General features: G+C 43.4%; 1 protein-coding gene across 1 annotated transcript in view; it reads right to left on the bottom strand.

The window, feature by feature from the left end:
* Positions 1–27996, bottom strand: part of LOC139277203 (IQ motif and SEC7 domain-containing protein 1-like) — a 241826-nt gene that overhangs the window by 11723 nt on the left and 202107 nt on the right. Inside the window, exons 7-12 of the mRNA XM_070895348.1 lie at positions 23802–23941; positions 14802–14831; positions 10142–10267; positions 2213–2312; positions 1893–2054; positions 1429–1605 (exon numbers count right to left, since the gene is read on the bottom strand). Coding sequence (XP_070751449.1) covers positions 1429–1605; positions 1893–2054; positions 2213–2312; positions 10142–10267; positions 14802–14831; positions 23802–23941 — 735 coding nt within the window. The remainder of the gene's footprint in view (positions 1–1428; positions 1606–1892; positions 2055–2212; positions 2313–10141; positions 10268–14801; positions 14832–23801; positions 23942–27996) is intronic.

Raw genomic sequence — 27996 nt, 5'->3', positions numbered from 1 at the left:
GGGAGCGGGAGTCGAGTCAGGTCGGGAGGAAGCAGGAGCTGGCCGTGTGAGGAGCCTTAATTCACGCAGCCCCAGTGAGGCCATTGGGCCAGGGCTAGGGGCTGCGTGCTTCGGCCCCTCCCACACAGTTTTGGGCGCCTGGAGCTATTGAACATGTAGCACGCATGTGCAGAGGTCCCGGCACTGTTTTCAGCGCAGGGACCTGGCTCCGCCCCCTACAGCTCCTGCTGCGCTGCGCCGAGGGCCAGAGGACCTGCAGGGAGCTGGAGAATACGGAGGGTTTTTTTAGGCGCACTTTGTGTCGCGAAAAACGGGCGTCCAGGTCGGGACTGCGCCGTTCTCGGCGCGGCTCGAAACTTGGGCCCATTAAAACTAAATCAGTTATCTTTTAGAGAATAAGTATACATCATGTCAGAAAATAACTAACATTCAGAATTAAAATCAGCTTTAAAAAATAAAGAAACAGACTTGAGACCAAACATTACTAAGCAAGCCACAACAACCAAACTTTTTTTTCTCTGGAGCTCACTTTGATATAGGATTGCCATTGCACACTGCCGCACCCCACATTAAACAAAAACAATACACTTAAGAATGGTTGAACATATACTTGATCCAAGCACATAACACAGAGAATTTCCATCCAGGTACATTACACAGGATCTCTCCACCCTAAATGTGATCCATCCAAGTGGAACATTCACCGACTGATTAGATCACACGACATGTTAACCAGACAACAGAGAAGGTACAGTTTATAGTTCTGACCATTTCAATGGATTTTAAAATCTGAATTAAGATAATTTTATTTAAAATGCATGCACCCTAATTGTCAGATTAAGATGCGGCAGAATGTATTTCTGGGTTCTTCATCATCCAGCAATACTAAACTTAAATTTTTTACTCTTGATCAAAGCTTACATTCTTCAAATGAATATGCAACTTAAGTGCTCTTGAAATAACAGCTTCATATTTTCCATAATAAAATAACATGTCAGCACTGATTATTAACTATATCAACAAAAATTATTTCGCAATATGCATTCAACATTCTTTGATGTTGCTCACAATTTGAGTACCAAATTTGCTTATTATTAAAAAGTCAACATGTAACATTAATAAAGTTAATACACAACTTCAAAGACTGAAAATTAGGACATGTACTGGATCATTCTTGGAATAAGCCTAGAACAGATTGCAAATGTGTGTTCTGTATGTGACACATTACAATGTTAAAAAGGTTAATCAAAGATGACGTTTTGTACTTCAACATCTGTTAGAGTGCAGAACCAAACATTACTAAGCAAGCCACAAAAACTAAACTTTTTTCCTCACTTCTTCTCAATTTCACCTGGTCAAGTGACAGCAGAATTATATTTAGCTTTACAACACAAAAACAAAAATCACAATAAATAGATGGTTTCTTACCTGCTTCTGAGAGGTCCCTGAGGGAACTACTTAGTGCGGTCCTCTTTAACCCCTCCCCAGTGGTATAACTGTCATCCAGACTGGCCCTGCTTAATGTGCCAATACCAGGTTCCTTTTTCAGGCCTGAGCTCTGAGAGATACTTGGGCGTACAATTCCTTTCTGTTTTTCTAGTTCGGCTGAAGATAAAATGTTGAATTATTTTTTTTATAGTGCATGATGAGAATGAATAACTGTCAGATTAATACAAGAGATACCATTGAAGAGTGTGATTGGTTTAGTGGTGTTTAATTTCAGTACTCATGTTTCAATGGAACTTTCAACATGAACATACGTCAGATAGCAAACTGATAGTCAAGGCAGAATTGTAATTTTAAATCAATGAAACCAAATTTATTGAACTTCACACCTTGAAGTAAAAACTGTACATGGAGGTCAAGACTATCTCATACAATTTTGTACTTACATTCTATTCTGCACTTTTCCATCTCTTGAACTTCTGCAATAGACTCGCGTAGGTCATCAGTGAATTTCTTACGATCCTGTGGGTTGGGGGCATTGAAATTAATAAGGATTCTGATGTCAGCACCTGGAATAGCTGAAGTAAGTCGGACTCCATTTGGGTAATCTAAGAAAAACATAAAGCAATACTTTCTATGTTAGAAATGTTGCTATCTATTACAGTACATAAATTATCACTGTCAGAGTTATAATGCTTTCTAGAAGGTTTTGCTGATATGTTTAAAATATTGCAAAATGCAGACTGAAAGTTTCTTGAATCCTTACACTGATTTTCAAAGAGAAGAACTTGTATCCCATACAAGGAAAAGGATTGCCGGAAGCTGTAGGTCACTGAATTTTTCTTCTTTTGAAAGATCTTTGTAACCTGGAAAAATAAGGTTTGAGGTTACAAACTAATCATGCAGAAATTAACTGACAAACATGATTTAAATGTGCTGTAATATGTTGGCCATTGAATAGGCAGTGTGAGATCCTCAACTCATTCTATGAAGCAAAGATTTCATAACTAAAAATATTTATTTATGGTGACCTTTCCAAAGTCCTCAATCATTTGGAAACATTAGTCAGTACTTTTAAATGATGTCCTTGCATTCCTCACTTAAAATGTTTGCTTGCACTTGAACTGTGTTCATGGTCAAACGTCCATTTGCAGTTTGGTTTGTACAAACACACATTCCTGGTTTTCCTATGTTGAAACTTCTATCTATCACCAAATCAAGTAGTAAATCAATATCAGAAATTCTGCTACTGATGTAATTCCACTGACAGTAATGAAGAGTGGTCATAAAAATCCCCAGTAATCAATTGATAGGAAGTACAGGATTTTGGAAATCATTGCAGATTGATGTAAACTTTAGATCATCAAATGTATTGCAAATTGTAATTCTTTAAGTGCAAAATTTGCTCAAATATTTATTTCCTGTCAGCTGAACATTTGATCATAGTCATTGCAAAATATAGTCCTAAAACTGAAAGTTAGCAAATCGATTGAATTTTCAGTTTTTGATTTTTTGGAAACCAAACCATTTTTTTTGGACAAACAAACTTCTAAAACAAACATTCTCAATACCTTTCACAAACAATATTACTTTTTTATGAAACAAAAGATGAAGACTCAGCTGGAAAACAAATACTCTCATTGCTCATAGTGAGGACAAACCCGAAAGAAGTTATCATGAATCCAAATAGGATCGAAAATGACGACATAGCCATCATGCCTGTAGATTAAAAATAAGCAAAATGAAAATGAAAACAAGCCCAAAAAAAGGAAGAGTAAACTTATATTGAGTCCCTGAAAAACCAAAGGGAAACCATCGGTAATTGATCTGCAACAGGTGCAAGACCCTTTCTATTTCTAATCCATACCTCCACACAGCAGCACCACTGATGTCAGGGACTTGGCTGTGTTAAGAATCCTGCTATTTGCATCACCCTACATTGCCTGGTGCTCTATATCACTGTGCCACCACACCACACTCCAAATTATACACTTGTCATTTAAACCATACTGATAACATTGCTATCTTAAAAACAATAGCTTTAGGTTATATTTACCAACAAAGGTTTGCAAATTGTTCTGAAAAATGAGAATTCCCTTTTTAATATAATGTACGACAAACATTCAATTTCAAATGTTTCCAGTTTGAACAAGAGGCCCTGCTTTCTCCTTGTGGTATTCCTAGTAGATAAACAGGAAACGGAGAGAAGGTGCCTATTCATTTTCTCAGCAAAGGGCAAATGTGTGCCCCACTGAGACTGGGAAAAAAAAAGAAATTCTACTGTTGAAAAAAAAAAGCAAGGGGCTTTAGTTGCATGCTGTGCTCATTACTCTGCTGATATCCAAGACAAAGAACTTGAATGATCTGTCTCAATTGGTAGCACTGTTACCTCAGAGAAAAGTTGTGGGTTCAGGCCCCATTCCAGAACTTGAACACATACTCTAACCTAACATTTCAGTGAAGAACTGCACTGCCAGATACCTCTTGGATATCTGTTCCTGCGATTCAAGTTGATACATGAGATCCCACTGCACTATTCCAAGAAGAGGTTCTGTTTGTGACCTCCCTTAGCCAACACCACCAAAACAGATTATTTGGTCATTCATTTCATTTTCTGCATGTACAAATTGGTTGCAATGTTTGCCTACATAACATTGACTGCACTTCCAATGTAATTCATTAGTTGTGAAGCACTTTGGGACATTCTGAGGAAATGACAAGGTGCTATAGATTTAAGTTATTTCTTCTATCTGTCTCCAAAGTTCCATTCAAACAGATTTTGGAGCAGAATACCCAAAATAGAACCCATATATCCTGTTGATTGCTCAATACAAGATTGAAAAGGTACTGATGTGGTGATCATGTGCTGTTTGCTCTATCTCTACAATAATTTAAACTGGCATTAGATGTATCATCATCATCATAGTCAGTCCCTCGGAATCGAGGAAGACTTGCTTCCACTCCTGAAGTGATTCCTTGGTGGCTGAACAGTCCAATACCAGAGCCACAGTCTCTGTCACAGGTGGGACAGATAGTCAGTGAGGGAAGGGGTGGATGGGACTGGTTTGCCGCACGCTCTTTCCGTTGTCTGCGCTTGATTTCTGCAAGCTCTTGGCGGCAAGACTCGAGGTGCTCAGCGCCCTCCTGAATGCACTTCCTCCACTTAGGGCGGTCTTGGCCAGGGACTCCCAGATGTCAGTGGGGATGTTGCACTTTATCAGGGAGGCTTTGAGGGTGTCCTTGTAGCATTTCCGCTGCCCACCTTTGGCTCATTTGCCATGAAGGAGCTCCAAGTCGAGCACTTGCTTTAGGAGTCTCGTGTCTGGCATGCGGACTATGTGGCCTGCCCAGCGGAGCTGATCAGAGTGTGGTCAGTGCTTCAATGCTGGGGATATTGGCCTGAGTGAGGACACTGATGTTGGTGCGCCTGTCTTCCAAGGGGATTTGTAGGATCTTGCGGAGACATCATTGGTGATATTTCTCCAGCAACATGAGGTGTCTACTGTACATGGTTCATGTATCTGAGCCATACAGGAGGGCAGGTATTACTACAACCCTGTAGACCATGAGCTTGGTGGCAGTTTTGAGGGCCTGGTCTTCAAACAAACACTCTTTTCCTTAGGCGGCCGAAGGCTGCACTGGCGCAGTGGAAGCGGTGTTGGATCTCGTCGTCGATGCTTGCTCTTGTTGATAGGAAGCTCCCGAGATATGGGAAGTGGTCCACAGTGTCCAGGGCCGCGCCGTGGATCTTGATGACTGGGGGGCAGTGCTGTGGGGTGAGGACAGGCTGGTGGAGGACCTTTGTTTTACAGATGTTGAGCGTAAGTCCCATGTTTTCGTACGCCTCAATAAATACGTCGACTATATCCTGGAGTATACGCTGAAATGAGACAAATCTAAACTCCAAAAATAGAACCACATATTCCCATTATCTAATCTGATATCTTGACTAAAAAGAATGCAGCACTACCAGGTTAAGTTGTCATAAGTACCTTCACATAGGATTACATAGGATATGCAGCACAGAAACAGGCTATTTGGCCCAACCAATCCATGCCTGTGTTTATGCTACACTCGAGCCTCCTCCCGTCTTTCCTCATCTAACTCTGACAGCATAATCCTCTATTCCCCTCAATTTGGCAAATAATGATATTGGTTGGTAGTTATCTGAACATGATTTGCATTGTCAATGTGCACCTACATTATAGCACATTTTCATTCAGTTAGTACTTCTACATCCATGCAGACTGAAATAATTGATTGGGCAGTTTAGCAAAGGCTAAAACATACTTCCTCAAAATTCTGATTGGGAAGCCAGCCAATCAAATTGCCTTGCTTTACTTATAATTCTAGAAAGTTTAACAGATTCTTGCCCTTATTTGCTGTAAATCTGTCTTACATTGGATAGGAAATCTTTTATTAATTCTAATACATTTTTTTACAAACAAGATGATTTCAAGGTTTAATATAGTCTGTATTTATGGAAAGTTTTATCCAGTACAGAAAAGAAACTTATAAACAGTCATATCACCAACACAGCTGCACGGGATGATACTAGCAAAGGTATAATACATCAGTTTCATACCAGCATGCTCTTAGTGAAGGATGGATCAAAAATTTAAACATGGAATATATGGCTCCACCAATTCCTCTTTATGGGACCTTATATTCTTGATCTTAAAAAGTGAGAATCACTTTAAAAATAACAAATGTCACACAGAATTGTGACTAACTTAAAAGTCCCGTTGTCGATCTTTGCTGATTTGGGATAAAAAGTGTTTGTGCAAAGTGTGATGATATAGTTAGGAAACAGGTCTGTAGTAGTTTCTCAGCATAATTGACACAAAAAATTATCAATAGGCAGCAAAAAATCAAAAGGTATTAAGCGTAACATTTTGCAGGAATTTGAATTTAAATGGTGAAACAGTCTAATAATCTTAATTACAATATTTTGATACTTAAGTTCCATACAATTGAATTGCCCCATAATTGTTTTGAATGATATTTAAACAACACAGCAGATGCTGAAAGCACAATTGGTGACCTTCACAAATAGATACAACAACCTGCTTTGAACAACAAATTATTTCACTGTTCTTTAAAATGCTTAACTAACGATGCATTAGATCTGACTTTCAATATTAGGAAGGTTTTAATTACTGCTTTCTAACAATGAGATCAGTTAATTGTAACCCACTTTTGCTAAAGCTATACATATTAAAAATTAACTGTTCATTAAAAACAATCTCAGACAAAGCAGATTCTTATTTCAATTCTGTTTGAGCACAGAAATGTCTCTCTCTAATACCGCTGCTCTGATCAGCCAGAATTGTGCAAAGCTTTAGGCAGTGAAAGGAAAAAGTAGCATGATTTTCTCCCCGTTAGTTATCTGTGGAACATGGAAGAAGAATTTCAACACTAAAACATTCTGATTCTAATTTTATTTTTATTGTAAAAGCATTCTGTACATTTCAACAACATATAGTGTCAGCTGTGGCTCAGTGGGTAGCACTCTCGCCTCTGAGTCAGAAGGTTGTGGGTGAAGTCCCACTCCAGGGACTTAAGCACGTAAATCAAGGCCGACATTCCAGTGCAGTGCTGAGGGAACACTGCAGTGTCGGAGGTGCCGTCTTTCAGATGAGACATTAAACAGAGGCCTCGTCTGCCCTCTCAGATGGATGTAAAAGATCCCATGGCACTATTTCGAAGAAGAGCAGGGGAGTTATCCCTGGTGTCCTGGCCAATATTTATCCCTCAATCAACATAACAAAAAACAGATTATCTGGTCATTATCACATTGCTGTTTGTGGGAGTTTGCTGTGCGCAAATTGGATGCTGCGGTCCCTACATTACAAAGTGACTACACTCCAAAAGTATTTAATTGGCTGTAGAGCACTTTGAGACATCTGATGGTTGTGAAAAACGCTATATAAATCCAAGTCTTTTTTTTTCTTATATAAATTTATTGCAAGGTTCCTTTCACTCCTTCTACCGTTAGTTATTAGAAATACAGGTTGAACCTCCCTTATCCAGAACTCCCTTATCCGAAACCACCCCTGGCCACTGGGTAGCGCATGCGCAGAACTCCAACATGAGCCAATTGAAGTCCTTCCTCGCTGCCGACTCCCGCAATCGCAGGCCTGACCCCGCGATCCACCGCCGCCCCATGATCTCTCTGCCGCAAGCCAGCCAGCCTGCCCAGATATCCCCTTGCTCAGTACCTGAACCATCCAATTTAAGGTGACCACCCCCCGTCTGGAAAAATCCCTTATCCAGAACCGACGAGGTTCCAAGGGTTCCAGATAAGGGAGGTTCAACCTGTACAGATATTGAATGTGTTTTTGAAGAACAAACTAAGCCCTTTAAAATCTATGCTGGACAATCACGAAAATTATCATTTTGTGCAATGACACAGGGTTAATTAGTCATTTTCAAAGATAATATGCTGAATTTTATAGAGTTTGAGAGTGATGTGGTTAAGGCCGAAACTAGGATCTTACATTTAAACAAAGCCAAATATGTAGGAGTGAGGGGCGAGTTGGCTTAGATAGAACATACCAGAAATAGTGAGGGACCAAGGGTCTAATGAGCGTGTAGAACTTAAAGTAATTAATTTGGCAAAGAAAAAGTAATGGAAAATTAATGGGACCAAAAGACGATAAATCCCCTTCACATGATGGCCTACATCCTAGGGTTTTGCGAGAGGTGGTAGCAGAGATAGTGGATGCATTAGTTTTGGTCTTCCAGAATTCTCTAGATTCTGGAATGGTTCCCATGGATTGAAAGGTCGCAAATGTAACCCGATTGAAAGGGAATGAGAAAGCAGGAAATTATAGGCCAGTTAGCCTGACATCAGTAGTAGGGAAAATGCTAGAATTAGAGACATGGTAACAGGGCACTTAGAAAATCATAATATGATTAGACAGAGACAACATGGTTTTATGAAAGGGAAACTCTGTTTGACAAATCTATTGGAGTTTTTTTTTGAGGGTGTAACTAGCAGTTAATAAAGGGGAACCAGTAGATGCAGTATGTTTGGATTTTCAGAAGGCATTCAATAAGATGCCACACAAGAGGTTGTTACACACGATCAGGGCTCATGGGATTGGGGGTAATATATTAGGATGGATTGAGGATTGGTTAGTGAACAGAAAACAGAGAGCAGACATAAATGGGTCATTTTTGAGTTGGCAGGTTGTCATTATTACAGGCAGTCCCTCGGAATTGAGGAAGACTTGCTTCCACTCCTGAAGTGTTATACCCACCCTCCTGTATGGCTCAAAGACATGGACCATGTACATTAGATACCTCAAGTCGCTGGAGAAATATCACCAACTATGACTCCGCAAGATCCTACAAATCCCCTGGGAGGACAGGTGCACCAACATCAGCATCCTCGTCCAGGCTAACATCCCAGCATTGAAGCAATGACCACACTCGATCAGCTCTGCTGGGTAGGCCACATAGTTCGCATGCCAGACATGAGACTCCCAAAAGCAAGTGCTCTATGTGGAGCTCCTTCACGGCAAACGAGCCAAAGGTGGGCAGCGGAAACGTTACAAGGACAACCTCAAAGCCTCCCTGATAAAGTGCGACATCCCCACGGTCTTGAGTCCCTGGCCCAAGACCGCCCTAAGTGGAGAAAGTGCATCCGGGAGGGCGCTGAGCACCTCGAGTCTCAACGCCAAGAGCATGCAGAAATCAAGTGCAGGCAGCGGAAAGAGCGTACGGCAAACCAGTCCCACCCACCCCTTCCCTCAATGACTATCTGTCCCACCTTTGATAGTCTGTGGCTCTCGTATTGGACTGTTCAGCCACCAAATAACTCACTAGTGGGATACCACAAGGATCAGTGCTTGGGCCTCAGTTATTTACAATCTACATGAATGTCTTAGATGAGGGGACTAAGTGTAATATATCCAAGTTTGCTGATGATACAAAGCTAGGGGGGAATGTAAGCTGAGGGGATGACACAAAGAGGCTGCAGATGGATGTAGACAGGTTAAGTGAGTGGGCAGGAAGGTGGCAGATGGAGTATAATGTGGGGAAATGTGAAGTTGTCCACTTTGGTAGAAAGAATAGAAAAACAGAATATATATTTTTTTAAGCTGAGACACAAATGTTGATATTCAGAAGGATTTGGGTGTCTTTGTACACAAATTATAGACAGTTAACATGCAGGTAAAGCAAGCAATTAGGAAGGCAAATTGTATGTTAACCTTTATTGCAGGGGGGGGGGGAAATATGAGGAAAAATAGGTGAGAAATTTGCTTTATTTTTCAATTATATATTGGAAGTTTCAATATTTGTGAAAATGTTCTGTTATTTGTTTATATTGGTTTTGCAAAACTATGTCAATCTTAGGTGGTGAATCAATAGGCTTTCACTACTGGACATTTATTTAAGGATAGAAAAATTAATTCAATCTCCATCTAAAGTACAATTGATTTTTATCTTAATATTTGGGCAGTGTTGATTTATCCTAATACAAATCAGAGGAACACACAAGTGAGACAGTTGAAGTTTACCAGAATAAAGCCTCAGAATCATAAAGAGGTGAACATATCTTTATAATGCACTGCATGAAGGAACAGTTTCTTGATTAATAGGAGAGATGCACTGGCACACCTCTGCTGTTTAAAATAAATCTCAGCATCCAGTTGGATCCATTTAGTTAAGTTATATGATTACATACCACAAGGAGGTCATTAAATAAGAAGATTTCTCGCTGGTGTAAGCCAAGTTTCTGTGGCTTGTTAGGATCTGGAACCTCAAATAATCGGCAGTAGCAGACTAATCTTCGATGGGGTAGGGAAAGTACCTGAAATGGCAAAGATCAGCAGAGATATTTAATACCAATCATACTGTCACAACGAAGAACAGATATCATGTAGGTGACCTTGAAAAGCTTAACTAATTTTTATTAAGGTTTATGTTTAAAAATCTATCAAGGTACTATGGGCATATTTTATACTTAAATATTCAAAACCTGGGATAAGCCGTGCTGTTGCCATGAAAACCTTTCGACTACACCAAATTTATTGTTTAGATTTAGTATTAGAGTCACAAAATATATTAGCATATAAATTGCCACGTCAACTTTCATTGGAACACAAGAACCTCTTTCAATACTTTCCTTTTTGCAGAAAATAAAATTTCTATTTCTATATACTTTTGCTATCTTTCAAAAATGGTACATTATAAGATACAAGCACATTCTTTCACATTCTTTTAAGAAGTTTGACCTCCATGATCAAATAGGAATTTATATCAACCCATTAACTGGGAATCGGTCGCTTTAATTTTGTATCATGTGCAATCAGAACTTTCTTCATGGTGTTTTATATAAATACCTCATTCTGGGCTGCATCCTTGCTAGAGGATAAGACCCCAAGCAATTGCAAATGTGATGAAACATTAAATAAAACATTTCCAAGCCAGAGCAGGATGTTCTGTACTGGAACTGGATATAAAGGATTATCGTGTCCTACTCTCCTTTTCCAAAACTGCTCACAATTCAAGGATCACTCTGGAATGCAAAGATAACCCCTCACCCTTCCCCCCCTCCAGCTTCTCTTCATCTTTTGGATGAGCCATTAAACCAAGATTACAAACAGATTATCTGGTCATTATCGCATTGCTGTTTGTGGGAGCTTGCTGTGCATAAATTGGCAGCCACGTTTCCAATATTACAACAGTGGTCACACTTCAAAAGTACATCATTGGTTGTAAAGCGCTTTGGGATGTCATGAGATTGTGAAAGGCATTATATAAATGCAATTCTTTCTTCCTTTTTACAAACATAAACCCCTCTCCCCTGCTTCTGCTACCCTCATCACCAAGTGCGATGAGCTCAAGGACTTCTTTGTAATTATCTGTTCAGCTGCCTCAGCTGTTTTCCTTGCTTCCCCAGCCCACCAAGCCAAATGTCCCCTAAGGTTCCCTCTGCCTTCACCCCTCCCCCATACCCCTCATCTTAGCCTTGAACTCACCCCTTTCTCTAGTTTCTCTTCTCTCTCCCCTCATGTCCACTCAGAACTCAACTTGTCCATAAGACTCATGCTCTGCTCCCTTGACCCTATTCCCACCAAATTGTTGACCACCCAACTTCTCTTCCTGGCCCCATGTTAGCTGATATTGTTAACATAGAAACATAGAAAACATAGAAAATAGGTGCAGGAGTTGGCCATTCAGCCCTTCTAGCCTGCACCACCATTCAATGAGTTCATGACTGAACAGTTTGCTCTCCTCAGGTACTATCCCCTTCCCCTTCAAATCTGCCATCATCATGCCCCTCTGTCCTTGCAAACTACCGCCCCATCTCCAATCTCCTTTTCCTTTCTAAAGTCCCTGAATGTGTTGTCGCCTCCCAAATCCATGCCATCTTTCATGCAACTCCAATCAGGTTAGGGTTCTAACCTACCACAACACCTAAACAGCAGTCATCAAAATTACAAATGACATCCTATGTGACTGTATCTGTGGTAAACTAACCACCTTCATACTTTTCGACCTCTCTGCAGCCTTTGACATGGTTGACCACACCATCCTCCTCCAACGTCTCTCATTCGGCATCCAGCTGGGTGGGACTGACCTCACCCGCTTCCATTATCTTATCTTATCAGTCGTAGCCAGAGGATCACCTGCAATGGTTTCTCTTATCGCTTCCGCACCGTTAACTCTGGAGTCCCCCCCGCAAGGATCTATCCTTGGCCCCCTCTCTCATCCAAATGAGAAATTGGCAAGACAATTCAAAAACACATTGACCATCATAATCATCATCATCATAATAGGCAGTCCCTCGATATCGAGGAAGACTTGCTTCCACTGTAAAAGTGAGTTCTTAGGTGACTGAAGAGTCCAATACGGGAATTACAGTTTCTGTCACAGGTGGGACAGACCGTCATTGAAGGAAAGGGTGGGTGGGAATGGTTTGCCGCAAGCTCTTCCCGCTGCCTGCGCTTGGTTTTTGCATGCTCTTGGCGACGAGACGCGAGGTGCTCAGTACCCTCCCAGATGCTCTTCCTCCACTTAGGGCGGTCTTTGGCCAGGGACTCCCAGGTGTCGGTGGGGATGTTGCATTTTATCAAGGAGGCTTTGAGGGTATCCTTGAAATGTTTCCTCTGCCCACCTTGGGCTCTGTCCACATTGTCCATGTGTCGGCAGACAACACCCAGCTCTACCCCACCACCACCTCTCACGATCAACGTTGCATCTAATTATTTTTCCTGCACAGTCCTTTTAACTTGCTGCGCAGGGCATTCAAATTTTCGAGCACGCCTGGTTTCCTCCATAGAAAAGCTGGTGAGCGGCCTGTGTGGGACCAAATAACATCCTTTGTGACTGTGACATAGGTAAACTATCCCAACTCATCCTCCTGGACCTGTCTGCAGCCTTTGACACAGTTGAGCACTCCATCCTCCTCCAACGCCTTTCCACCATCGTCCAGCTGAGTGGGACTGCACTCGCCTGGTTCCATTCTCATCTATCTAATCATAGCCAGAAAATCTCCTGCAATGGCTTCTCTTCCCACTCCCGCATCATTACCTCTGATCTCCCTCAAGGATCTATCCTTGGCCCCTTCATCCACATACTGCCCCCTTGGCGATATCATCCGAAAACAAGGAGTCAGTTTCCACACGTACACTTACGACCATCCAGCTCTGCCTCTCCACTTCTCTCAACCCCTTCATGGTCTCTAAATTGTCAGACTGCTTGTCCGACATCTAGTACTGGATGAGGAGAAATGTTCTCCAATTAAATATTGGGAAGACCGAAGCCATTGTCTTTGGTCCCCGCCACAAATTGCGTTCCCTCTCCCGAGCATCTATCGGAGGCTAAACCAGACTGTTCACAACCTAAGCATCATATTTGACCCTGAAATGAGCTTCTGGCCACATATCCATGGCATAACTAAAACCGCCTATTTCCACCTCAGTAACATTGCCCGCCTCCGCCCCTGCCTCTGCTGCTGAAACCCTCATCTTTGCTTGTGTTACCTCTAGACTTGACTACTCCAACGCACTCCTGGCTGGCCACCCCCATTCTATACTACATAAATTTGAGGTCATACAAAGCTCAGCAGCCCATGTCCGAGCTCGCAACAAGTCACGATCACCCGTCACCCCTGTGCTCAATGACCTACATTGGCTTCTGGTTAAACAACGCCTTGATTTCAAAACTCTTATCCTTGTTTACAAATCCCTCCATGGCCTCACCCCTCCCTATCTCTGTAATCTATTTCAGCAACACAACCCCACGAGATGTCTGTGCTCCTCAAATTCTGCCCTCTTGAGCATCCCTGATTAGAACTACTCAATCATCGGTGGCCATGCCTTCAGGTACTTGGGCCCAAAGCTCTGGAACTCCCTCCCTAAACCTGTCTGCCTCTCTACCTCTCTTTCCTCCTTTAAGACGCTCCTTAAAACCTACCTCGTTAACCAAGCTTTTGGTCATCTGCCGTAATTTCTTATGTGGCTTGGTGTCAAATTTATCTGTTTTGTCTTAGAACACTACTGTGAAGCGCCTTGAGATGTTTTACTACGTTAAAGGCGCTATATAAATAAAAATTGTTGTTGTTGAATCCAATCTTTCTTTCCGTCTCTTTATTTCTCTTATTGTAACTAATTTGGCATTGAATTCAGCCACTCTAACTTACACTTCCTTCTCGGTTCTTATACTATTAACTTCACAATTCTTTAATCTGATAGGTTGAGGAGATACACAGTTGGTTGCCCTGTTCTCACTGGCCCCAGATCCTCTGTAAAGAGCGCTGCACCAAAATGGCTTTCTTATCACAGCAAATTCCAGTGCAAATGCCCATAGTCTGTGGGCAAGTGCAAGTATAATGAACGGCTCGCACCGTTCGTTAGCCGCTGACCACAAAATTTGGGCCAATTTATTTTTAACAATATTTCTTTGCAACTAATGAGGTTGTTTGGAAACAGTTTATACAGGAGTGAAACATTGTATTGCAGTAGTTCAAATGGGCAGCCCAACACAACCTATTCAGGGCAACTAAGGATGAGCAGTAAATGCAGCCTTGCCAGCATTGCCAACATGATTGCATGCCAATAGCAAACAGATTATATAGCTACTGTGATCTCTCTCATGAGCAGAATGGATGGGGGGGGACGGGCGGGTAACTATCAGGAAGTCTGCAGAAAAAGTTTTTGCCTCGAAATTTGACATGTCTAGAAATTAACATTATGGTCATTGCATTCTCAGTACAGAAGACCTATGTAGTTTCCATTGTTCCTGTGGTGTTAAATGAAGTTATTTTAAAATCGGATTGTCTATGCTGTAGATAAATTCAATGAAAATTGTTAGCCATCAAAATGATAAGAAATACCTACACAACCAAGTCCGTGATGCAGAGATCCAATCTACAGTGGAAAGACAGACACAATTCATTAAATTTTAGAGACAAGCATAGGATTTCAAATCACAACAAAATAAGTATATGGTACTTTAAGACTAATCCTAGACAACAGTAAAAAAAATATTTCCACATATCATATGTGCATTGGTTGTAATTTAATCTGACTGCCCGTTGGAAGTTATTCTAATTTTAATTTCCAGATGCCGTTTTTGGAGGTGTTTTTGCCAAAACGCAGCAAAGGAGAATTTCTTAATTTGGGATCCCAGTACATCTTCATAACAAAGGTACACAGTCTGCTTGGCAGAAGATGTGGGTCGAACAGCCAAAGGACATTGGAAAAAAGCTTAATAACTCTCAAGAAATCTGCCAACGTAATTTTCTATGCAACGTCGATGGAAAAATTGTGCAAATCCCAAAGGGTTTTGTCATGTATGTGACCACAATGTAACACCACTGTATTACTGTATTCACGCAACCTAGATGCACTCCTTGACCACAAGGGGTGAACTTATGGGAGACACTCCTTACCTGATCACACAGGTATAAAAAGGGAGGTCCCATGCAGGGTCATCGTCTTTGGAATCCAGTGAATCAAGAGTCAAGGTCACAGAGTGACCTTGTCCCCAGAATGTGTCTCGTGTGGTTTCATACTGTAGAGTAAGGACTTTACAGGTTTCATCTCACCCCATTATACCATGATTGCAGCTGAATTCTAAGATCTCAGTAAACACCTCTTCTCAAGCTTTACATGCGTGCTCATACTCTAGCAGTACATATTTCATTATTGCTGCTTTAAAATGGAACTGTTATTTGGAAAAGTGAACCAACTTTACAATACAATATACCTCAATAATTCATATTCATTTACTCATGCACAGTTGGAATGCATGGTTAACAATTGAGAGTCCCTTATGTGCTCTTCAAGTTTCCAAGAACTCAATATAACTTCCTTGCTAGCAGGACAAGATGGCGCATAACAATTGGGAGCAAACCCAATCGAGTCAAGTCGAACAGAATGTGCTCAACATCCTGGGGCACGAGAATATAGCAGAGTGGACCGGGCAGAATTTGAAGGACTCCCCGAAGTTCAGGGTTTAATATTTCACCCTTTTCACGACATTCTTCTTCCCTTACTCACTCATGCATACATTCCAGGACACCACCATGACACACCTTATTAGCAATGTAACCTCTGACTGATGCATTGTCTTGCAGCCAGCATTCTAACATACATTCCTTTTCTGTGACTTTCAATCAACCCAAGAGCCAACCACAGATCCCAATACTGCTGAAAAATCAGCAACTCATAGCATCCTGCATGACTCACTCCTTCTGTAGCACGCACAGGAACAAGCATATGCTTGAGACCCATAAGCCTTGTATCAAGTGTACTCAGTCGTTTCTTGATGTCACATGGAGCGAATTGAATTGGCTGAAGACAGCATGTGATGGTCCTCAGAAGGAAGCCAAGAAATATCACCCACTCGGCTAAAGATGTTTGCAAATGTTTTAGCCTCGTCTTTTGTCCTTAGGCACTGGGCTCCTCCATCATTGAGGTTGGAGATGTTCATGGAACCCCCTCCTCCTGTTAGTTGCTTAATTGTCTACCACCATTCACGACTGGATGTGGCAGAACTGCAGAGCTTTGAACTAATCCACTGATTGTGGGATTGTTTAGTTCTGTTTATCGCATATTGCTTCTGCTGTTTAGCATACACGTAGCCGTGCTGTAGCTGCACCAGATTGGCACCCCATTTTCAGGCGCGCCTGGTGTTGTTGCCAGTATGCTCTTCTACCCTCCTCATTGAACCAGTGATGATGGAGGAGTGAGGGATATGCCAGGCCATGGGACTACAGATTGTGGTGGTATACAATTTTGCTGCTGCTAATAGCCCACAGCAACTCATACATACCCAGATTTGAGCTGCTAGATTTGTTCTTAATCTGTCTCATTTAGCACAGTGGTAATGCCACACAACACAATGGGAAGGTGTCCTCAGTGTGAGGATGGGACTTTGACTCCACAAAGATTTTGCTGTAGTCACTTCCACCAATGGTGTCATGGACAGACATATCTGCGACAATTAGATTGGTGAGGATGATATCAAGTAGGTTATTCTCTCATGTTGGTTCTCTCACCACTTGCTGTGAGCCCAGGCTGGCAACCATGTCCTCCAGGACTTGGCCAGCTTGGTCAGTGGTAGTACTACTGAGCCACTCTTGGTAACGGTCATTGACGTCACCCACTCAGAGCAATATTCTGTGCCCTTACTACGTACAGTGCTTCCTCCAAGTGGTGTTCAACATGGAAGTGTACATGGCCTGGCATGTCCCTCACTCCTCCACCTACGGTCCAAACTCCCAAGGCCCCACCCCACTCCTGGCCAAGAATAGGGAAACACTCATCAAGGACACCGAAGCTGTCAGGGCCCGATGGAAGGAGCACTTTGAAGATCTTCTCAATCGAGACTCTGCCTTTGACTCGAGTGTTCTCGACTCCATCCCACAGCATGCGACCCGTCACCAACCCAGTGAAACTCCAACGTTGCACAAGGCAGGCAAAGCCATAAAACAGCTGAAGAATAACAAGTCTACGGGTGCGGTTGGAATCCCTGCTGAGGCGCTAAATATGGCGGAGAGGCGCTGTTGGCACAGATACATGACCTCAGCTCTCTCATCTGGAGGGCGGAGAGCATGCCGGGGGATCTCAAAAATGCAGTGATCGTGACCATTTTTTAAAAAGGGGACAAGTCCGACTGCGGCAACTCCAGGGGAATCTTCCTGCTATCAGCCACTGGGAAAGGTGTTGCTAGAGTTCTCCTCAATCGACTTCTCCCTGTGGCCGAGGAGCTCCTCCTGGAATCACAATGCGGATTTCGTCCCCTATGGGGCACAACAGACATGATCTTTGCAGCGCGACAGCTGCAGGAAAAATGCAGGGAACAGCGCCAGCCCTTATACATGGCCTTCTTCGATCTTACAAAGGCCTTTGACACTGTCAATCGTGAGGGTCTATGGAGCGTCCTCTCCTGTTTCGGATGCCCCCAAAAGTTTGTCAACATCCTTTGCCTGCTCCACAATGACACGAAGGCCGTGATCCTTACCAATGGATCCATTACAGACCCAATTCATGTCTGGCCCGGGGTCAAACAGGGCTGCGTCATTGCTCCAACCCTCTTCTCAATCTTCCTCGCTGCCATGCTCCACCTCACAATCAACAAGCTCCCCGCTGGAGTGGAACTAAACTACAGAACCAGTGGGAAGCTGTTTAACCTACGCCGCCTCCAGGCCAGGTCCAAGATCACCCCAACCTCTGTCGTTGAGCTGCAGTATGCGAACGACGCCTGCGTCTGCGCACATTCAGAGGCTGAACTCCAGGATATAGTCAATGTATTCACTGAGGCATATGAAAGCATGGGCCTTACTCTTCACATCCGTAAAACAAAGGTCCTCCACCAGCCTGTCACCGCTGCACAGTACTGCCCTCCAATCATCAAGATTCACGGCGCGACCCTTGACAACGTGGACCATTTCCCATATCTCGGGAGCCTCTTATCAACAAAGGCAGACATTGATGCGGAGATTCAACATCGCCTCCAGTGTGCCAGTGCAGCCTTCGGCCGTCTGAGGAAAAGAGTGTTTGAAGACCAGGCCCTCAAATCTACCACCAAGCTCATGGTCTACAGGGCTGTAATAATACCCGCCCTCCTGTATGGATCCGAGGCAGGGACGATGTATAGAAAGTCGCTGGAGATATATCACCAACGATGTCTCCGCAAGATCCTGCAAATCCCCTGGGAGGACAGGAGCACCAACATCAGTGTCCTCGACCAGGCTAACATCCCCAGTATTGAAGCACTGACCACACTCGATCAGCTTCGCTGGGCAGGCCACAAAGTTCACATGCCAGATACGATACTCCCGAAGCAAATGCTTTATGCAGAGCTCCTTCCTGGTGAACAAGCCAAAGGAGGACAGCGGAAACGTTATAAGGACACCCCCAAGGCCCCCTGGTATAGTGAGACATCACCACTGACACCTGGGAGACCCTGGCCGAAGACCGTCCGAGGTGGAGAAAGTGGATCCGGGAGGGCGTTGAGCTCTGAGAGTCTCAACGCAAAGAACGTGAAGAGATCAAGCGCAGGCAGCGGAAGAAGCGCGCGGCAAACCAGCCCCACCAACCCCTTCCCTCGACGAATGTCTGTCCCATTTGTGACAGGGTCTGTGGCTCTCGTATCGGACTATTCAGCCATCAAATAACTCACTCTGGGAGTAGAAGCAAGACTTCCTCGATTCCGAGGGACTGCCTATGATGATGTACTGAACCATCAGCTGAGGGAGGAAGATAGGTGATAATGAGCAGGAGGTTTCCTTGCCCATGTTTAACCTGAAGCCATGAGATCTCATGGGATCCAGAATCAATGTTGAGGACCCCCAGGGCCGTTCCCATCTGACTCTATACCGTTGTGCCCTCACCTCTGCTGGGTCTACCTTGTTGGTGGGACAGGACATATCCATATCCAGGGATGGTGATGGATGAGTCTGGGACATTGGCTGAGGGGTGAGTATAATTATGTCAGACTATTGCATGACTTGTCTGTGGGACAACTCTTCCAAACTTTGGCACCAGTCCCCAGAGGAGAACGTTGCAAGGTCCACTGGGCTGGATTTGCCTTCGTTATGTCCTAATTTAATGCCTGGGTCGCTGTCGAGTGATCCATCTGGTCGTCTTTTTCTTCTTTGTAATGTTTGACACAACCAAGTAGCTTGCTAGGCTGCTTCAGAAGGCAGTTAAGAATCAACCACGTTGGTGTGGGACTGGAATCATAAATGGCCCAGAGTGGGAAGGACGGTAGGTTTCCTTTCCGAAAGGATATTTGTCAAGCAGTTGGGTTTTTAAACGACAATCTGACTGCTTAACATTCACTTTTAATGATACCAGCACATTATTCAGATTTTTTTTTTTTTAAACTGAATTCAAATTCTCAAACTGCCATGGTGTTTGAATACATTCTCAGGATTTTTAGTCCAGGCCTCTGGATTATTAGCCCAGGCCTCTGGATTATTAGCCCAGTTGCATAACCACTATGCCACAATTGGCATGCTATGGCTGCAGTATGTACTATTTACAGGATGCACTGCAGCAGCTTATCAAACTTACCTCGACAGCATATCCCAATCCAGCAACCTTTACCATCAAGAACAAGAACAGCAATGTCATGTCATAGGAACACCGTAACCTGCAAGATCCTCTGCAAGTCACACACCATCCTGACTCAGACATACAGCGTCGAGAATCCGGAGTTCCAGAATCCATACAGTTTTGAAATCTGGACCCCCGCCTCGGGTCGCCACCGACCACTTCCCCGCCGCCGAACTCTCCCCCTGCTGACCTCTTAACCACCTCGGGCCGCTGCCAACCTCTCCCCCCGCCTCGGACCACCACTGACCTCTCCCCCTGCTGACCTCTTAACCGCCTCGGGCCGCTGCCGACCTCTCCCCCCGCCTCGGACCACCACTGACCTCTCCCCCTGCTGACCTCTTACCCACCTCAGGCCGCTGACGACCTCGCCCCCGCCTCGGGCTGCCGCTGACCTCTCCCCCACCGACCTCTCTCCCGCCATAAAGACATTCCAAAGTCCGGAAATACACAGAATCTGGAGCGGCCTCGGTCCCGAGGCTTCTGGATTCTCGACGCTGTACCTGTATATTGTATCTTCATCTGCACTGCATCAAAATTCTGGAATTCCATAGTAAACACCCTCACAGATGCACCATCAACACAAGGACTAAGACAGTTCAGGTAGATGGCCCACCACCACCTTTACACAGTAATTATGAATGAGAAATAAATGCTGTCCTGCCAGCATTGCCCAAATATCCCAAAATCAAATATTTTTAAAAGTTGAGTTAGTGCAGACACTAATCCTGGTTAAGATGCTTGGATCCATTCTAATGTATAGATATGGAGAGGACCATCTGAACTGAAGCGACAGTTTACTGACGATCTCCTTAATGATATCCTGTGATATGGATTGGAATAGTATTATGGCAGAAACAACTTCTCGATGATCAGGGTCTTATTCTGCCCTAGGCTGCAAGTGGGCCACCACCTCATCCTGCACAACTCCATGTTTGGGTGCCCTAAGTGGCAACATTGTGCAACATGCAGCAAACTACACTCATCTTGGAGATCCTGGTGGGGTAGTATTATTAGACATCCCCAGATCTGCTTCAAGTCGGTGATAATGTATTGAATAATGACTTGTGGTTGCACAGTCCTTGCTGCATATTCACTGTTGCTGTTGCAATCTGCCCCGGATCTCAGAATCATAGATTATTTCCACACAGAAACAGGTCATTTGGCAGTTCAAGATTATGGTAGTATTTTTCTCAGCATAAACCACCCAGTCATAGACTGACTTTTATATGGCGTAGTCATGGTGAAAATGTGAAATCGTTCTGGCAATAATTTGCATATAATTTCTATTGATTTTGTATTAAAATGAGGCTCTCAGTCATTTTAATCAAGGCCATCTGAAAAGGGATGTGAAACGCACAATGGGCACAAAGAGCAATCTCCATCCAATTTCTCAGCCCTAATTGAACGTTCCACTCCAGTGTCACCAGCCTTGGCAACTGGGAAATCAGCTGTACAGAATCCGGCATTTTAGCAGGTGGCTTTTTTCTCCAGTTTAATTACCTTAATTTATGTGCCATTACCTTAATTTAATGAGACAGTAGTTTTTTTTTATATAGGTGTTAACAAGCTGAATACAGGTGCAGCGTCGCGAATCCGGAATCCTCGGGACCGAGGCCATTCCGGATTCCGCATTTTTCCAGACTTTGGAACGTCTTTCTGACATCATGAATCCGGAAACACCCAAGCCCAGGTTCGGATATTTCCGGATTTCAGAACGTCAGGGCGGGTGGGGGTGAGCTTGTCGAAGAGCTGTTCGGGTCGCCGGCCCCATCGGTGGGGCCCAGCCGCCAAGGAATTGTTCGGGCGGGCTCTGCCGCCGAGGAAGTATTCGAGCGGGCCCACCAAGGAGGAAATGTTCGGGTGGGGTCCCGCCGAAGAGGAACTGGTGGGCGGCCCCATCGCAGAGGTGGCGTTCGGGCTGGCCGGCGAGGAGGCCCTGAGGTAAGGGCAGCGGCAGAGAGGTGAGGCCCGAGGTCAGGCAGCGGCATGGCAAGGGGTGGTGAGGCGACGCCAGAGGTCGGGCAGCGGCAGCGGCGAGGCGAGGGGCGGTGAGGCGAGACCCGAGGTCTGCCAGCAACGGGACCTCAGTCGGCAGGTCTGGATTCCGAAACATTTTACGGATCCTGAAACATTTTACGGATTCTGGACAACCCTGCTACCAATCGATCCGGATTCCGGAACTCTGGATTTTGGATGCTGTACCTGTACTGTATAAAAACGTAAATAATCTCAGCAAAAACAAAATACCGTGGATGCTGCAAATGCGAAATAAAAACAGAAAATGCTGGAAATATTCAGCAGGTCAGGCAGCATCTGTGAAGGGAGAAACAGTAAACGTTTCGAATCGATGACCTTTCGTAAGGTAATCGACTTGAAGATTAGCTAAGTTTGTATTTCTTTTATATATACAATGAACATTCTGACGAAACGTCCTCAACCTAAAGCGTGACCTTTATTTCTCTCTCCACAGATGCTGCTTGACCTGCTGAGTATTTCCAGCATTTTCTGTAAATAATGTCAGGTCTGAATGACACTCCATTTGTATAGTCCAATTCCTCAAAGAATTTTCAAACCTGGGATTTCAGTAGATTGCTGTGAAGATTCTCAGATCTCAAGTTCCAAGAATCTGCTTGCATTTTCCTCTTGGTAACATCACACTGCCTCTTGTACTTTTGCCACAAGTTAATAAAGCTTTTATGCATGAATATGATTAAGCATTTTTCTTCTGAGTGAGCAATTTCAGTGTCAAAGAATGAACATTTTAAATTTTTCACCGAGTGTCAGCATCAAGCATTCACAGGTCAGCTATTACGTGGGTTAGAGAATAAAGCTTTATGTCTATTATCATCGTACTCCATTCCATCCACAGAAGAGAACCATCTACTTTACAAGGTCACCAGTTCCATTTCCTGCATGACATGTATGCTACGGCCCTTTGAGTATGACTTGCAATTATTAATAATGCTAATTAAATACTCGGGTGTATCTTGAATGTGTTAGATTATTGCTCAAAACCAGTTACTTGAATCATGTACACAGCCCCCCACCCGAATTATCTTGAGATTTTACTGTGTTTATTCCCTCAGAAAACTAAATAGGAGAATGAACAAGTGCACAAACTACAGTGTGCTGGAACAAATGGTCCATTGCCCCCTTCAGCATTCCATACTTTAACATTTTTTTAAATAAAATTCAGTACAGAACTGGAACTAACATAGCAAATTTTATCAAAATGGTCATGAGTGGGAGAGGAGTGACACTGTACATATCCAATGTATAATCGTGCTTAAGAGAGTTTGATCATTTTGTTCAAACATATAATTTGAATTGGAGAGCTGCGCAAGAAAACCAGAATATTAAAAAAAAGCTTTAAAAAAATTCTACCAGATTAAAGTAAGAGCATGCACGGAACACACTGCTATGAGCAAACCATATCCGAAGTTAACTGACCACGACTGTCTGAGTGCAGATATTGCACTGATTAGTACGCACCACTAAGCAAATTTTCAGAACTGCAGTTGCAATTTAAATAGGGAATTGTCTTTCATGGGAAATAACTTGAAATTATTTCCAAAAATGGATCAATTGCAGAACAATGTGCTGATACAAATGGAATGTTTTCAGATGAAATGTCTAACACCCATGGTTCAGACCTGTACTGAGAACATTTTTATTGAGTGACTTCATCTAAACTGTTAACCTACACTCCCAACCCCACTATTACTCAAATAACATTCTAATCTGCTATAGTTTGAATGCATAGGAACTTACTGGTTTCTTTCCTACGATCAACTTCTCAACCTTCTGAACCTGAGACACGTGGTCCTCATTGGTCTTGAGTTCCCTTTTGCGGATTCGTTCATAAATTCCTATAAGCATTTCTCGAGGGATGTCTTCTCCATCATCCACCCCTGCAGAACACAACAATCTGGTTAGTATCCTGTTTGCTCCAAAATGGAGTTATCTATCATACTTCTGTTCTTACAGGTGAAGGGTGGTCTTCGCTCCAAAGTATTACAAGGTAATCGGTACAGATCAGATTTTGCTGCTACAGTTTTATGTACAGTAGAATTGTAATATAATTAATAAACTTCTCAATTTAATGTAGGTCTAAACTTAAAGAAAATGGTTACATTTATCTGCAAAAATATAATCAGGGTGATAGTTAGTTTATGGGTGCTACAGTTAGCCTCAGTGGGAGGAAACTACCCAAGGTTTCTGCTCTTGACAGTTATCAAATGACCTAGCTGGAAAGTGTGCATATATACTTATCTAATGAGGGCAGAGTTAGGCTTGGCTGTTGTGACCTCTATTGGCTTGCTAACACTCGCTGTCTAGGCCCGAGTCATCAAGATCCACGGCGCGGCCCTGGACAACGGGGACCATTTCCCATATCTCAGGAGCTTCTTATCAACAAGAGCAGACACTTGATGACGAGATTCAACACTGCCTCCAGTGCAGCCTTGGGCTGCCTGAGGAAAAGAGTGTTCGAAGACCAGGCCCTCAAATCTGCCACCAAGCTCATGGTCTATAGGGTTGTAGTAATACCCGCCCTCCTGTATGGCTCAGACATGGACTATGTACATTGGACACCTCAAGTCGCTGGAGAAATACCACCAACGATGTCACCGCAAGATCCTACAAAATCTCTGGGAGGACAGACGCACCAACACTATCGTCCTCGATCAGGCCAACATCCCCAGCATTGCCAGACACGAGATTCCCAAAGCAAACGCTCTACTCGAAACTCCTTCATGGCAAACGAGCCAAAGGTGAGCAGACAAAAAGAAGCCAAACTTCCCTGAATTACAACAATGCAGGTATTAGCTGTGGAACAGGTAACAAAGTTAGTAAGATGAACATTAAAAATGATTATTAAAACTCTTTAGGAGTCCTGTTTCACGATTGTGATTTTTCAAACATGCTGCCGTTTTTAAACTTATTCATTTCATGTACATTAGGTCTATCAGAAAAAAACATTTAATATTACAGTTGCTTTGAAATTTTGTATATTTTTCCTTCCTGGATTTCATAATACACAAGATAAATGTTGGGCCTGTAGCTGCCTACACTGTCAATCAGAGTGATATGGGTACTTCATTTTCGATCAATTACTGCCATAAGCATCTGATTATTCCACCTTCAGTAAACATTTTCTATCTGATTCATATTTTTTTAATCTTGCTTCAGATAACTCCTAGTTGTAGGTGGAACAAAACAATTGTACCTATTTGCACTCTAACTTTTCTATTAGCTACTGTCTGCATTTATCTTCTTCCTTTCATTATTTCTGCATTCAATTGCTCACCACCAGTCCAGGTCTACATTCCATCACTGCTTCTCGTCATTCCATCATCTATATCCATGTAGCTTGACGGGTTTGACTAACCTCAGGCTGAAGGCGGCTCTAGTTCTACCCCCATCATTACTCCCAATTTGTCTGCATGTCTTTCAAATATCTTCAAAGCTTTGCAACTTGCCTGTGTAATGTCAATATCTCTGCAATTCTTCTTTGCACTTTCACCTTATGCGAGCTAAACATGTAGCAAATATATATCCTTAAAGTATTTAAACTTCAGAGTTCTCAATTTATTTTTCAACTTAACCAATACACATAAGTGGACTCAGCTGCAATACCATGGTTTGCATAAACAGGTGGGATACATTAACATTTTAAACATATTTGACAAATTACATCACAATTAAAAGAAGATAAAATAACTGTCTTTAAATTGAACAAATTGTGATCTATATGGCACAGGTGGTGAGCAGATGGCCATTTTAATTTAACAACTGGTTTTCAACACTTCCAATGATTCAGCTCGGCTGGTGTCCACTGTACCAGTAGTGATACATATTCGAGCTGTTCTTATATCGTTCTTTTAATTTGAATTCCAAGAGATCAGAGTCTGTGTTTATGCTGCTACATAAATTTTCTGTAGCTCAGTGGCAGGATTATACACCTCGTCGCATAGCACTGCCCCCCAGTCATCACGATCCATGGCGTGGCCCTGGACAACATGGACCATTTCCTATACCTTGGGAGCCTCTGATCAACAAGAGCAAACAGTGACGACGAGATTCAACACCGCCTCCAGTGCGCCAGTGCAGCCTTCGGCCACCTGAGGAAAAGAGTGTTTGAAGACCAGGCCCTCAAATCTTCCACCAAGCTCATGGTCTACAGCGCTGTAGTAATACCCACCCTCCTGTATGGCTCAGAGACATGGACCATGTAGACACCACAAGTCGCTGGAGAAATATCAACGATGTCTCCGCAAGATCTTACAAATCCCCTGGGAGGACAGATGCACCAACGTTAGCGTCCTCGACCAAGCCGACATACCCAGCATTGAAGCACTGACCACACTTGATCAGCTCCGCAGGCCATATTGTTCGCATGCCAGACACGAGACTCCCAAAGCAAGCACTCGACTCTGAACTCCTTCACTGCAAACGAGCCAAAGGTGGGCAGAGGAAATTCTACAAGGACACCTTCAAAGCTTCCCTGATAAAGTGCAACATCCCCACTGACATCTGGGAGTCCCTGGCCAAAGACTGCCCTAAGTGGAGGAAGTGCATCCAGGAGGGCGCTGAGCATCTCGAGTCTCATCGGCGAGAGCATGCAGAAATCAAGCGCAGGCAGCGGAAAGAGCGTGCGGCAAACCTGTCTCACCCTCCTTTTCCCTCAACGACTATCTGTCGCATCTGTGACAGGGACTTTGGTTCTCGTATTGGATTGGTCAGCCACCTAAGGACTCATTTTTAGAGTGGAAGCAAGTCTTCCTCGATTCTGAGAGACTGCCTATGATGTACATCTCAGTAAAAGTGGATTTACCAGTCTTTTGTTGGGCTACTGAAAATAGACCCAAACACCATAAATGTCAGCATCAAGTTTACAAACTCTCAGAACCTGAATTAAAACAATGGCCCTGACTTTTCATTCCCCATGATGGCATATGTACTGGAAAATTCCGGAAATTGCGATCTGTCAAGGTTTGCCTTGACAGGTCTTTTAGCACCGATCCAAAGATCATGTTTCCTAGTGCCGAGTTTGGCTATTTGTCCAATATTACATAGAAACATAGAAAATAGGTGCAGGAGTAGGCCATTCAGCTCTTCGAGCCTGCACCGCCATTCAATGAGTTCATGGCTGAACATGCAACTTCAGTATCCCATTCCTGCTTTCTCGCCATACCCCTTGATCCCTCGAGTAGTAAGGACTTAATCTAACTCCCTTTTGAATATATTTAGTGAATTAGCCTCAACTACTTTCTGTGGTAGAGAATTCCACAGGTTCACCACTCTCTGGGTGAAGAAGTTTCTCCTCATCTCGGTCCTAAATGGCTTATCCCTTATCCTTAGACTGTGACCCCGAGTTCTGGACTTCCCCAACATTGGGAACATTCTTCCTGCATCTAACCTGTCTAAACCCGTCAGAATTTTAAACGTTTCTATGAGGTCCCCTCTCATTCTTCTGAAGTCCAGTGAATACAAGCCCAGTTGTTCCAGTCTTTCATGATATGTCAGTCCCGCCATCCCGGGAATCAGTCTGGTGAACCTTCGCTGCACTCCCTCAATAGCAAGAATGTCCTTCCTCAGGTTAGGAGACCAATACTGTACACAATACTCCAGGTGTGGCCTCACCAAGGCCCTGTACAACTGTAGCAACACCTCCCTGCCCCTGTACTCAAATCCCCTTGCTATGAAGGCCAACATGCCATTTGCTTTCTTAACCGCCTGCTGTACCTGCATGCCAACCTTCAATGACTGATGTACCATGACACCCAGGTCTCGTTGCACCTCCCCTTTTCCTAATCTGTCACCATTCAGATAATAGTCTGTCTCTCTGTTTTTATCACCAAAGTGGATAACCTCACATTTATCCACAGTATACTTCATCTGCCATGCATTTGCCCACTCACCTAATCTATCCAAGTCGCTCTGCAGCCTCATAGCATCCTCCTCG

The sequence above is a fragment of the Pristiophorus japonicus genome, chromosome 12 (genome assembly GCF_044704955.1).
Source record: "Pristiophorus japonicus isolate sPriJap1 chromosome 12, sPriJap1.hap1, whole genome shotgun sequence".
Lineage (NCBI taxonomy): Eukaryota > Metazoa > Chordata > Chondrichthyes > Pristiophoridae > Pristiophorus > Pristiophorus japonicus.
Note: the sequence above shows the minus strand (reverse complement) of the source record. Positions and strands in the feature narration are given on the sequence as shown.